Source organism: Myxine glutinosa, chromosome 5 (assembly GCF_964187855.1).
Source record: "Myxine glutinosa chromosome 5, kmMyxGlut1.1, whole genome shotgun sequence".
In the NCBI taxonomy this organism is placed as follows: domain Eukaryota; kingdom Metazoa; phylum Chordata; class Myxini; order Myxiniformes; family Myxinidae; genus Myxine; species Myxine glutinosa.
Window position 1 is genome coordinate 137600689 of NC_136265.1, and position 14251 is coordinate 137614939.

Below are 14251 nucleotides of genomic sequence, written 5' to 3' on the forward strand. Positions count from 1 at the left end.
GATTAATTTCAAACCTTGAAAAGGCACATCCTCGGGTCCCCAGCAATATACCTGGCAAGTTTCAAGTATATCGGACCGGTAGTTGTCGAGAAACAGCGGTCACAGACAAACGTACAGACGTACAGACGTACAAACGTACAGAGATTACTGGAATTATAGATAGATAGATTACCAACTCACGGTCTGAGGTACTAGCGATTCAAGAGATATCCATTAAAAAAAATTTTTTTATCCTTTAATAAACGATATCTGCCAAACCACGTGCCCTATCGCAAATTCCAAAAGGACGTTTTAGTAGACTGACGTGCTGAACAGATATGTGAAGTTTCCCCTCAATTGGATAAAAAATTAGGGAGGAGCTCGGTTTTAAAGGTTCATGCATAAAAACGTCATAACTCTGAAACCATGTGACGCATGACGTCATGCTCGCTGACTTTTTTGTTCGTCATGGGTATGCAATCCTGCCTGCAAAGTTTGGCCTCGATCTGTTCAGCCGTTGCAGAAAAAAGGGGTTTTCGTTTTTTCACGAAAAACAATATGGCGGCCGAACCACGTGACCTGTGACATCATAATTACCATGAAAATATTCTACAGACCGAGTCCCCCCCTACGGTGAAAATTTGATCTCAATCGATTCTATTATTGCAGAGAAAATCTTTTTTAAAGGAAATTAAAACTTAAAATGGCGCTGAGTTAAGGATCATCAGAATTATCAGAATTACCAAAGTTCAAAGTACCATAACTTTGTCAAAAAGGATCGAAACGTCGTGAAATTCGAACTTGATCTGTAACTTATCATGAGGAAACCATGTACCAAGTTTTAGATCATTAGCATTAAGCGTTTAGAATAAAGGTCCGGAAAACTGTTCTTTGCGTGACGGACTGACGGACTGACGGACTGACGGACAGACGGAGGGACGGCGTGCAAACCTATAGTCCCCTACCGGTGTACACCGGTAGGGGACTAATAAACAGGCCAGGGTGGTTGAGCAGGCAAGTAAGAATTGCTATTAAGGATAAGCAGAAGGTATTTGTTGGGAATAAAACATAAGGACCAGCGATGGGATTGCGTTGGTAAAGGAGCAAACCGAGGCTAGTTAACAGAACAACTAGGCAAGCTAAAACAGAACATGACAAGCATGTGAATAAGGATATTAAACATAATAGCAAGGCATTATTTAAGTATATAAGGGGTAAAGAACTGGTTAGGATAAGTGTGGGTCTATTGAAGAACAGCACAGGGAGAGTGGTTAGTGTGATGAAATGAGATGGCAGATTTATTACATCCGCCACTGAAGTTGGATGGAGATTATGTTTTCACCCCTGTCTGTCTGTCTGTTTTGTTTGTGAACAGGATATCTCAAGAAGTTGTGGACGGATTCGGACGAAATTTGGTGGAGAGGTTGGGTATGTGGTATTTAGTACTATTAGGGGGTTACCCGGTGCTGCCCAGGTATGGGGGGAGGAGGTGAAGGATACCCAGCACCACCCGGCTGTGTAAGCTTTTCCCGGCGGTTGTTCGGGACGTGTTACACATTTAAAAGCTATGGAGCCGTTGGCTTCATGATGTTTACCTTTTGCTTGTGGGCCGGGGGCAGAACTGCCCGACTCCACATGCCAATGTAGACTTTATGGTGGCCTCAAAATGGACGTCAATGTCAACATGTGGTCGCTTAAAACCAAGCCCAGATTGGGAAGTACCTACACCAAAAATTGGGGCCTCTAAAAGGTATAATTCATCTGTGAAAGAATAACGTACAAGTGCACAAACAAACACTTGAAAATATTGTTACGGAACCGGGGTTTGGGATTTACCATGAGGGGGACTTCTCGGACTCCTCCTGAACTCTGGGTGTGTTAGTGGGGGGCCGTGCATGGGTAATTTTTTCTTTTCATTTCAAATTGATGCAAAAGTTTCGTTTTCAGTACCAATTTGAAGGTAAGGTCCTATAGAACCATTTTGGTTCGAGTGTCAAGCACTCAGATCAAAAATGGGGCTTCTGGGGACGTGGGGGGTTCCCGACCCCCCACCCCCCCACCCCCTCACCCCCCACCGGCCTATGCGAAATATGGAAACTGTTATAATCTTTGATTGGATGATCCGATCTGAACATATGAGGTATGTATGGATTCAGGATCAGAAGTAGCAACTTGTATTTCAAGCATATTACCCATAGAAGCAATAATTTTGCCGGTATCGGCGCATATCCACAAAAACAAGACCAAGGGTCATAGGCCCGGTAAGCTGAAACATGTTTTTTAAAAAATAAACTGGACAATTATACTGGGACCCAATGATATAGTGACATTTTAATTTATGTTTTAACTGTGCTACAATATGGTGGTGAGTAACTGCTTAGACAATTGCTTGAATAACTCCTTGAACAACAGTTTTAATAAGAAAGTTGCTAACAAATCGACCATATATACATATCAGTATTGGAAATTGTTCTGGTCCAGCTTTTTTTTTTTTTTTGTATACAAGGTCGAGGCTCGTGAAAGAGCTAACATTAATCACACAAAAAGTCAAACCGACACATAAAACACAAAAAATAAGGGGAGCAGTAGACAAGATGGGGAGAGAGGGGGAAGGACACAAACACAACATTTGAGAGCAGGGACATCGGGAGAAATGTTTTAGGGGGAGGGCTTGGGGGGAGGTGGGAGAGGTATAAAACATGAACACTGCAAGGATTTCCAGGAAAGAAGTTGGAATTTCAAAAAAGAAAAGAAAAAAAGTGTATCTGGGGTGAATTAGCAGGGGTAGAAAAGATCAAGGTTTTGGATGGGGGAAGAAAAGAGATGGTGGTGAACAGCTGTTTTAAAGACCTGGAGGGAGGTGTGGGATTGAAGGGAGTGGGGGAGTTTGTTCCAGAGGCGGGAGAAAAGGGGAATGAAAGAGTGAAGGTGAGCAGAGAGCCTAGATTTTGGCAGTTTAACCATAAGAGGGTTGCAGGCAGATCTTGTGCGACCTGAAGGAATATTGAGGGGACAGAGCACAGAGAGAGCTGGGGGAGCAAGGCCGGAGAGGAGTCGGTAGAAGACAGAAAGACCACCAACCTGCCTGCGGTGAGTGAGTGAAAGGCCCTCGGAGTTAACTTCATCGCAGGAGATTCCAATGATTCTGAAAGCTTTGGTTTCAACAGCGTGAAGCCGAGCTAGGTGTGAGGCAGGAGCACCAGCCCAGAGGGGGGAACAGTATTCCATTGAGCTGCGGATGAAAGCCTTGTATGTGGTGAGGAGCTCAGGTGTGCCAAGGAAGAACTTCGCACGACGGAGGATGCCCAGTCGGCGACTGGCTTTGGAGGCCAGCTTGGAAATGTGGTTTTCCCAAGAAAGATCATGGCAGATAGTGAGACCCACAAGCTTGAGCGACAGAACTTCTTAGAGAGGATTGTTGAGAAAGTAGATGGGAGCTACTTCTCGCATTTGCACTTGCACAGACGTGTGCACTTCAACTTTGCCCTCATGCACTTGCACAGAGCGCAGGTACTTGTGCAAGTGCACTTCACATCCAGGTAGAATACATCCTTGGCGAGGGGCAGCGAGATCCAAATGGGAAGCAGCTTGCCATCCTCTTCCTTCCACCCATGATTAGTGGGGTTGTTGACAGGCATCATGGACCTTTGGGCTGTTGTCCAGATGCTCACTTGGAAGACACTCCTTTTGAGATGTTGATCCAAAGCATCACACGTTTGGGGAATTCTCTCCACGTCTCTAGTCTTCTGTGAGAACACCCTCATTCAGACGAGGTCAACCTCATTGTCCTCGTTTGACTCATTGGGGTACAGCCTACAGACAAAGTTCGTTGCCACTTCTTTCAGCCTTGGTGATGTTTGGAATGGAGTGTCGACGATAGTTGCAAATTCCTCCATGAGAGATGGAACTTCGTGCATCAACTTGCAGCAGTATCGCTTAACCTTAAACTTGAAGGAAAACGTGCTGTCTGATCCAGTGAATGCGTGGAAGAGGGCCATGGCTTTGCACGTTGTCGTGCCCAGGTTTGTGGCGATAGTGTTCAGGGAGATCGTTCTGGTTGTCTTTCCCGCTTTGAAGGAGATCCAGATTTCTGCGGCCGGATTCAGAGCCTTGATGTGATGGAAATTACACAGAAGGATTACGACAACATCTGTGTCTCCAGTATGAACCATCCCAAGTGACGATGTTTTGAGGGCATGGAGGAGATGTACTAGGACACGAGTGTCAGCTTCGTCATGGTTGCATTGATCCATTGGTGGACTGTTTCCAACATGGTGGACTTGATCACCTCCAGTGATGTAGACATCCTTGTCATCTGGGAACTGTCGTTCTGTTATCATTTTTGACAGGAATGAGAACAGTTGTCCAACAGAATCTGATCGAGCAGCATGGATGAAGACCACATCGCTGGAGTGCCTTTTTCTGTATCAGAATCCACATATAGGGTGTCATGTACTGCAGTCATCAATGCCTGTTCGTGCTGTTTGTCCTCATCGAATGAACTCGTTGCCACTGGCTGCACATCTTTTACCGAGGTTGGGTGACAAGATTTCGGCCCACAGGTGGTACAAACGTATATGAACGAGGCAGGATGGGTCCACTGCTGCCTGCTCCTGTTTTCTGTGAGTTGATCCGTCGACATTCTTGGTCCAACCCAGGCTTCTGTGATGAAGGAAACTGAAAAATTGAAATCCCAGTTCCATGGAAGGATGAGCTTGCAGTGCGTGATGTGGAATTTTGATCCAAGTTATCCAGGGCTGCAGCTGTGAAAATGTGCTGACGCAAATTTGTAGGACAGACTATATTAGCATTGTTCCTTGTTTGATCTGCAATAGCCTGTGCAAAGCTAACTTCAATGGTGAGGACTTTCTTATATGACATGCTCAGAGCATACTTGTGTAGTAGTTCTACCAACTTCTTGCTTCTTGTTTGGGAATGCAATTTGAGGGCCAGGAACACTGCAAGTGGAGGCTCACAATTCAAGTTCGCAGAAAGAGAAGTCATATTTAGCATTGCCACCTGACTCACAGAGAGGATCTTCCTGGAATTCTCTTGTTCTGGCGATGATTTGGACATACGTTGTGGAACAGATGTGGAACATTGTGGAACAACATACATTGTTCATACGTTGTGGAACAGATGATTCTTCGCAACCATTGGGAAATGAACCATCAAACCTGAATGCAGTGTCCAAATCCAAAACCGCTTTATGGAAAATCGATGCTGCCATTAGTAATGTATGTGCTTCCTCAGCTGGTGTTTGAGTTGCATCTGATATGATCTTTCTGGCCTTCTTCGAACAAACGATGAAAACTCGGTCTCGGATACCTTTCTCCTCTGTCAAATTCGGGAAGTATTCGAGGACTGTTTCCTTTAGGCGTGTCCGGTTCACGGTCTTCTGGATTCCATGTTGTTCTAATGTCTCCGTCATCATATCTGTCAGATCTTGCAATGCAAAAATTATACGACCTCCAGCGACATCTTCCTTTATGAATTGGAGCAATTCATTTTCTGTTGTGGCCTCAAAGGTTTTCGCTAGCTGTGTCTTGTTTACAAATCGCATCGTAATGGCGGGTGAACCCTGTGTAACAATTCCAATGATACTTGGCTTCAATGGCGACCAGATTGCCTTCTGCAAGAAGTGACACGATACGCTCTTCCCCCAGTGCGTCTGCCTTGTCATGTATCTGTTTGGTGAGTTTAAGCTTCTGAAAATAATGGTCTGCTGCATATGTTTCGTCACCACAGACGAGACACAGATTACGATTAACAGCTGCACTAGCCGCCGGGATCTTTTTCTTGCAGGAGGAAATCCTTCATAGCGACGTTTTTTTGCATGCTCAAGTGCTGATGTCCTGTAAAGCTGACGATATGATTTGTGCCAGGATGCATGGATTATTCATCTGGAAGTTTTACGTCTGGGTGGGGAGCAGCACCAATTGCTCTGAACTGACTTACGAGGCTGGTGATTTCCGTATAGGCTCCCTCTATACGACTGGCTACTGGATTCGCAAGAGGACAAACAAGCCCTTCCTCAGTTTGTTTTTGGCACAGAATGCAAAACTGCCATCTTCTTGTCCCAGCCATCTCAGAAACGACCTGGAAAGACAGAAAGAAAAAAACAATATGAAATAACTGCCGTCTTGATGCATTAAAATGTTGGGTTCATGAAGGGACAGAGAGGATATTCTTAAAATTATCTGCCCTGCACTGAAAACTCCCATTTCAGCTTCTCAGCCATCCATGATATCTGAAAGCTGGAAAGAGAAAGTGACCAACATAATGAAGGGTTTTCTTCGGTTTGATTTTGGTAAAAGACAGACCATCCCGAGCTCGTTGACACAGCCCTAATAAAAAACTGGAAAAAGTTCAACAGGAAAAAGATGAAAAAAATACCCGATTTGCATTATTACTTTTTGTATTTATTGTCTCATTGGTGTGAAATATCATATAAGATATGATCCAATCATGTTTATTTTATTTTTATTCAATAACTCATACATGAAAACCTGGGTTTAGACACCAAAATCACCATTCTAGGTTCAATAGGACAGAAGTTATGAGGCATAATGCGAAAAAGCCCGAAATTGGCAGCCATCTTTGATTTTTGGCATACTAGAATATTTATAACATCAATATTTTGACTCCAGTTGATTCCTCACACAGTATTAGCTTAAGATAGCAATACAAGTTATATTACACAGCAATTGTGTGAGAATTATGAGCTTTTTCAAATAAAATTTGTAATTCATGATTTTCGATGGCTGCCATTTTGGAAAATGGTCAAAAAAAAAAAATTATAGCCGGTGAGGCTGGTGTTGTGAATGAACGCATACGTATTATGTTGAAAATCCAGATTTTGCTGGATCCCTTAAGAATTTCGAAGCTTTGACGCACCAAATCGCTCCTTGGAGGCCGCCATCTTGCGGATGCGGAAGTATGCATAACAAATTGAAAAAAGTTCAATAGGAGTTTGTTTCACCCGTCTTTTTTTGATTCACAATGTTAAATTTTCAAGATCCCCACCAAAATCCAATCCATTCGTCCTTGTCAGACACCCAACAGCGGATATTAGTGTTCTTCAACGAAAATCGTCACCAAACACCGGAACCAATGAGATTCGAGCATTTGAAAAAATATTTAAAAAACCAAATCACTCAAAGGAGGCCGCCATCTTCCGGATGCAGAAGTATGCATAAAAAAATGGCGAAAAAGTTCAATAGGAGTTTGTTTCACCCGTCTTTTTTTGATTCACAATCTTATGCACCTCTAATTTGTAATTTAAATACTTTGAGACCAACCAACCACACGGGCCCTGGTTATCTTCAACGAAAATCGTCACCAAACACCGGAACCAATGAGATTCGAGCATTTGAAAAAATATTTAAAAAACCAAATCACTCAATGGAGGCCGCCATCTTCCGGATGCGGAAGTATGCATACAAAAATGGCGGAAAAGTTCAATAGGAGTTTGTTTCACCCGTCTTTGTTTGATTCACAATCTTATGCACCTCTAATTTGTAATTAAAATACTTTAAGTCCAACCCCGTTCCCCAGGACCGCACGGGCCCTGGTTATCTTCAACGAAAATCGTCGCCAAACAATGAGATTCGAGCATTTGAAAAAATATTTCAAAAAAGCTTTTTACCACATTTCGGACGCTGAAAACGGCGTCAAATATTCTAAAATTGACGAAGAATTATTTTTTAGAAATCTCGCGGCCGTAGGGGATAGTTTTTCACAGCCGGAAATATCCGAAGTTGAGACGGAATTCTCCGAATTAATCAAGAAGGAAATTTTATAAATTTTAATCTCATCCAGAATGCAAATGGTGTCATTTTGAACTAGGTACGGTACCTACTACACCTACCTACGACCAACTACCTAACCTACTGATGCCATAGTGATGGGTAAAATAGTGGCAAGAGGCTTTGGCTTCGCCGGCTCATTGCGGCTTTGCAGTCGGGTACGAGTATGAGTGCTTGACACTCGAACCAAAATTGTTCTATAGGCCCTTACCTTCAAATTGATACTGAAAACGAAGTTTTGCAAAAATTTGAAATGACTGAGTGTCCGGGCACCCCACTGGTGTCCGGGCATGGTGGGTAATGGTTTTTGGTGTTTACTATGAGAACGAATCGAATCAGCATAACTTGCGGATTCTGTCCGTACACGAAGAAAGCCGCCGATGTGAAACGTATAGTCATCGGCCCAACATTTCAAATCTTTCATGTGTCCATTATTTATAAACTTTGTTCTCGGAACAAAACAAGTGAAATGCATTTATATTATGACATTCAGAATTTGAGACGATTTCCGTTGGAAAACGAACAAGAAGTACCGATGCGGAGGAAGAACCCCACTCGAATCGGCAATTCGGAATCCGCGCTTGGTATTTAAGGGCGTGTCCACGTCACGTGTGCGTCGTGCGTTGCCGCTGCTCTCGCCTCTCGGTGTGCGTCGAAGACGTCCACACGGCGTTTCAAGTGCAGCGTTTTTGATTAAAAAGGTGCTCCGGCTCGACTATAGACGGTCTTTAACACAGTTGAACAAGAATTTGTGTATTAAAGTGCGCCCGATAAACGCACAGCTAGTCAAACCGTACGTACAGTACAGTACAGTGCCAGAGTGTAACTGTAAATGGGGTTATTGGGTATAGGATATCACTTTTTAGCTTTTTCTGTTTATACAATGCTGCACAATGCGTCAATGACAATGGCTGGTGTAATGATAAGAGGATTTTGTTACCGATACCTTGGAGAGTAAGTGTGTACCTTGTTTCATGTTTGGTCGAGAGTTCTATGGTGCGTACAGTACAGTGCCGAGTGCGGTACACTGTACACCGTACAGTGCACTGATTTGACTACACATGAAAATGGCAAAATTGAACATTAATTTTCCGTTTTATCTTCACCTGATAAACCATTTCTAATGATCTGATATATCGATTCATACCTTGGTGTTAGGAAAGTGTTTTATGAAGTATAAAATTAACATCTTTATATTTGAGATGGTGTGTGTGTGTGTGTGTGTGTACGTGTGTGTGTGTGTGTGTACGTGTGTGTGTGTGTACACCTGTGTGTGTACACACCTGTGTGTGTGTGTGTGTGTGTGTACACCTGTGTACCTGTGTGTGTGTGTGTGTACACCTGTGTACCTGTGTGTGTGTACCTGTGTGTGTGTGAGCACATGTGCCTGTGTATGCACATGTGTGCCTGTGTATGCACATGTGTACCTGTGTATGCACATGTGTACCTGTGTGTGAGTATGCATGCGTTTGCATGCTCCCAAAATCCATGCTTGCTGCACACTTCAACTTTTGTTCCTCTATTTTCTCTCGTTTGTGGAATCATCTTCCTGAGGTGCTTCAACATCAGTGTTCCCTCCAGGGCTTCAAGCAAGCCATGCACGACCATGTCACGTCGCACCCGATCACTACCAGCAATCATTTCTACCCCATTAACCCTTTTTAACACAACCCTTTAATTGCAGATTACTGTGTTTCCTCTTCTCCTCCTTTTCGTGTATTGGTATTTTCCTGTGGTCTGCTACCCCACTGTCTCTGTTACCCATTTTCCTCAGTCACCTCGCTCTTCAGTGAGTCTAGATGTTGTATTTGTAAATATAATTAAAGAAAATAAATAAAGTGAAAGCACTCTGTAAATGTATACCGGTGTGTGTGTCTGTGTCTGCAAAACGATGTGCAGACGTCATGTCGTACATGCTACCGCACCTGCACAATGGCTGGCAGGTCGACCAAGCGATCCTCTCGGAGGAAGATCGAGCGGTGCTAATTCGATTTGGCCATGACTGGGATCCCACGTGTATGAAAATGGATGAGGTGCTGTATGCTATTGCTGAGAAGGTGAGCTGGGGTGAATTCTGATTGGGCTTGATGTTTGTGTTGAGACCTATTGTAAGTTCCATCTTTAAATGAAATGGAGTATTTTGGGGGAAGGGGCAAGGGATTGGCAGAGCGGTCAGAAAGAGACTGGCTTTGAGGGATGCTGTTAGCTTGGGAGGTATTCCTTACTCTTCCTAGAACATCAGGAATTTCACGACGAGTGAACGTTTCCATATTTAAGAAGTGATCCTGGACAGGTTGTCACTTTGTAGCAGGAAACCAATACGAGTGAAACCCATCACTCTGAGCAGCCACAGGAATCTAACCCATACCGGTGAGGGCAATGCAGTCCACAACAAGGCCGATCCTTAAACGATTGGAGAGTTGTGTACCGAGAGCCTATTTGATGTAAATGAGGTTGGTTGGAGATGGTTATGTGTGGGCAGGAGGATAAATTGTGTAACTGAGAGACGAGGAGCGATTTGAATAGTTGTGAGAGTAAGTTGTGAGGAGGTAGAAGTAAATCGAGGGAAGGGACGTCAATGGATCATATATAGTCAGGGCCCTTAGGGATATTTTGGTTCAAATTCTTCCAAAAGCATCAAATTTGGCGCAGATGTTGCCCATGCCATACTCTTTCGATTTTTGACGGGCGCCAAGGGCGGTATGATCCGGGGACCATACCGGTCCATCCCGCCATGTCACCTGACCTATGACGTCATAATTAGGATATGCATCCAATCACATGGCGTACTATAAGTGGTCAAAGTTCAAAATAAATCGATTGAAAAATGAAGGCAGGGATCCATTTTTAAGGTTTTCATAAAATCCAATATGGCCGCCAGGTCACATGACCTATGACGTCATATTTATGACATGTATACAATCATGTATACATGAACCCGGATCATGATCGCACAAAAATTAAACACAAGGATATGGCATACAGTTCATAAAACATCAAAATCCGTACCTTTGTAATTAGACTGATGAACTGCATATGCCTGAAATTTAGGAAATAGACATGTAAATATTTCCTCTAATTGTCAAAAATAAGGTCAGAGTTCGATTACCCAACCCAGAAACATAAAATGGTGAACCTCGCGTAAATCTTGACAAAAAACTCAAAAACCGACATGTTTGACTCAAAAATGACCTTTAAGATGACCTTGAGGGTTGACCTTGACCTCGAATCATCAAAATAACATCATAATTGGATTCCTCGACCTCGAAAACCCCTGAAAAGTGGTATCATACATGATTCCAACCCTTTTGGTTATTTAACTGATTTTCCTCTAATCCGGGTGGCGGCCATTTAGTATTTCGCCAATATGGGGCCCCCGGGGGGGGGGGGGCGCCTGTTTTGGCGCCCGTCAAAAATCGAAAGTGTATGGCATGGGCAACATCTGGGCCGAATTTGGTGCTTTTGGAAGAATTTGAACCAAACGGCCCCAAAATATCCCTAAGGTCCCTGACTAATATGTGGAAAAGAAAGAAGAACCACATTTAGAGGGGTGACATAAATTCTGCCATATATAAAACCACCGTTTAGAGGCCATTTTTTCCCCGCAAAGCGGGGGTTGGCCTTTTCGGGGACCGTGGTTGTTGTTTTTTGGTCCCCATTTTGAAGCAATGTTTTACGGCTGGATGCCCTTCCTGCCGCCAACCCTGTTTGTCGCGTTTTTACGATAAACAGGGAATTACCAGTGTACTGGTACTCAATTTGCCGACCTCGGAAGGATGACAGGCTGAGTCAACCCCCCTGGCGTTAATTCAGCGATCGACCGGGATTCGAACCCAGGATCCTTGGATCCTAAGCTGGCACCCTAGCCGCTAGCCATATATGTGCACACATAAATAGATGAAGTTTCAGATTTTTCAGACAAGGATTTCAATGCAATCAATTATGGTTGGAATACCACTTCACCGATGACGTCATCGTTATCACTCTATATACCACATGTGAAGTTAATGACCTCTGCCAAGTTTCAATTTTTTTTTCGTTGAGCAGTTTCAGAGAAAATGTGCAATTTTTTTCCAAGACAGTGTCGTAAGTATGTGGGTGTCATAAATTCCACCATACATGTGCATACGTAATAAATAGATGTCCCCATGGTGGCAATGCATGATGAGAAAATATTGTTTTCCTGCTATTGATGGAGTATTTGATTTTGTCAACCTTGAACTCAGTAAAGCTTGTCTCCACATCCTTCCATCCATCCCTCCGTACCTGTTTGTAGGTGAAGAATTTTGCTGTTATCTATCTGGTAGACATAACTGAAGTTCCGGATTTCAACAAAATGTACGAGTTGTACGACCCCTGCACCGTCATGTTCTTCTTTCGGTAAGTTCCCCAACTCCCTCCCCACCTCTCTCTCCATCTCCCTCCCCACCTCTCTCTCCATCTCCCTCCCTACCTATCTCCTCACCTCCCTTCCTACCTCCCTCCCCATAACCCTCCCCACAACCCTCCCCACAACCCTCCCCACAACCCTCCCCACAACCCTCCCCTCCTCTCTCCCCACCTCTCTCCCCACCTCTCTCCCCACCTCTCTCCCCACCTCTCTCCCCACCTCCCTCCCCACCTCCCTCCCCACCTCCCTTCCCACCTCCCTTCCCACCTCCCTTCCCACCTCCCCCCACCTCCCTTCCCCCCTCCCTCCCTCCCAGCCTCCCTTCCCACCTTTTTCAAACTTTATCCCAAACACCTCCATTCTCCTTTCTTCACACCTTCCACAACTGTACTAGAATTTCATGGAGGTAAGTATGATGCTAAATGATGTGTACTCACTTCCTCACACTCCCACCCATTCTCTACAACAACAACAACAACATGCATTTTAAGGCCATGTTCCCTGCTAGAGCGGGGGTTAGCCTTTCTCTTTCCATGTTCCCTGCCACCCATTCTCTGTGGTATTTTATTTTTTAATTATGAACTTTCATTACACACAGGAACAAGCACATCATGATCGATCTGGGAACAGGAAATAACAACAAGATAAACTGGACATTGGAAGATAAGCAGGAGATGGTGGACATTGTGGAGACTGTGTACCGGGGTGCCAGGAAAGGCCGTGGTCTGGTTGTCTCACCAAAGGACTATTCTACCAAGTATCGATATTAAGGGTCAGCGGGCTGGCCGAGTGTCTCCGAGCGATTTAGAGGTTGCAGTTTGTGGGTGTGATTATTGGACAGAAAGGGGAGGGGTTGATTGGCAGGATTTCGGTGGGGATGGGGAGGGGGAGGTTGTTGTGGAAAATGGGAGGATGGTGAAAAGGTATGCAATGCAGGTGTTGAAGTTGCACATTGTATTTGGAAGTTTGTTTTTATAATAAAATACAAGCGCTACTTGTGGTTGTATAATGTTGTTTTTCTATCCACAATACCAAGCCTGGTTGTGGTTTAACGGTTAAGGTGATAGCTTAAGATATTCGGGTCTTGAGTTCGAACCCCTGTCGTGGCGTTTAAATACCACCAGGTGGGTTAACTCAGCCTGTCATTCTTCTGAGGATGGCAAAATGGGTACCAGCTTACTCGGAACAGGGGGCACTGCATCAGCTCCCAGCAATGATGCAACTAGCAGCCGCAGGCTGCATACCTAATGATGATGATGACCACAGTACTTTCCTCCATTTCTCCCTCCTTTCGTCCATAACTTTAGGGCCACAATACTTTAGGCTTGTGCCAAACCCCAAACCAAACGGAACACTTTGGTGCGATGTCACAATTCCCATTTTGCTTCCCAGAAAAAGGAAAGCATGAGTATGTCATTTTATTTGAGTGCCGTCTACATATTACGTATGCATGTGTGTGGTGGTTAAGGGAGGAAAGGAGGTAGATATAAAAAAAAATTTCAGTTATGGTAGATAGAACATTTCCCCTCTCAATCCTCTGCTCTACCACCTGCAAAAATAAAATAATTGTCGTAAATTACCATGGTGGTTTACGCACACTCGCCCCTGAGCTGTGGCCTGAGTTTGAATCCAGACCCTGGCTTAAACCTGGTGTTTCACAGACGGGGAGAGATTTCTTTATTGAAGTTGGCCCCAAAAGAAGGACGAAAGCCACTAATTTGTACAGGGCTACAAAGAAAAAGAGAAAAAAAAACCCCTAATAACAAGTGAATCCTCTTGGATTGCGCTGAGGTTCGGGCATGGAATTTCTAGGAGGAAGTATAATTTGTATGCAATGAAAGTACATGTAATATGGGATCGAGTAAGCTTCACCAGTGCGCGTGCGCGAATTTACGTCACGTCGGCAGCGAGAAGGCGTTCCCCAACACGAACCAATCAGGAACTGCCACGCCCACTTATATGATCTCAGAATTCCTGTGACAGGAATTAGCGTTACACTGGCTGGAAGTCATTCGCTAGAGGCGCTTCCTCAGCGCCAATCACCAGTGCGCGTGCGCGAATTTACGTCACGTCG

The 14251-nt window shown here is 44.2% G+C and overlaps 2 protein-coding genes across 3 annotated transcripts in view; one reads left to right on the plus strand and one right to left on the minus strand.

Moving 5' to 3' along the window:
* LOC137426999 (uncharacterized) overlaps positions 1-14251 on the minus strand; it is a 121733-nt gene that overhangs the window by 74064 nt on the left and 33418 nt on the right. The gene's annotated exons all lie outside the window — the stretch shown is intronic.
* LOC137426996 (thioredoxin-like protein 4A) lies at positions 8370-13171 on the plus strand. Of its 2 annotated transcripts, none has more exons than XM_068116083.2 (4): positions 8370-8488; positions 9687-9844; positions 12064-12167; positions 12776-13171. In XM_068116083.2, exons 2-4 carry the CDS (start codon positions 9692-9694, stop codon positions 12945-12947), a joined length of 429 nt encoding a protein of 142 aa, XP_067972184.1. In that variant the 5' UTR covers positions 8370-8488; positions 9687-9691; the 3' UTR covers positions 12948-13171. The 2 variants fall into 2 exon arrangements, with proteins under 2 accessions (XP_067972184.1, XP_078634904.1); XM_078778778.1 differs by lacking the exon at positions 8370-8488 and adding an exon at positions 8501-8511.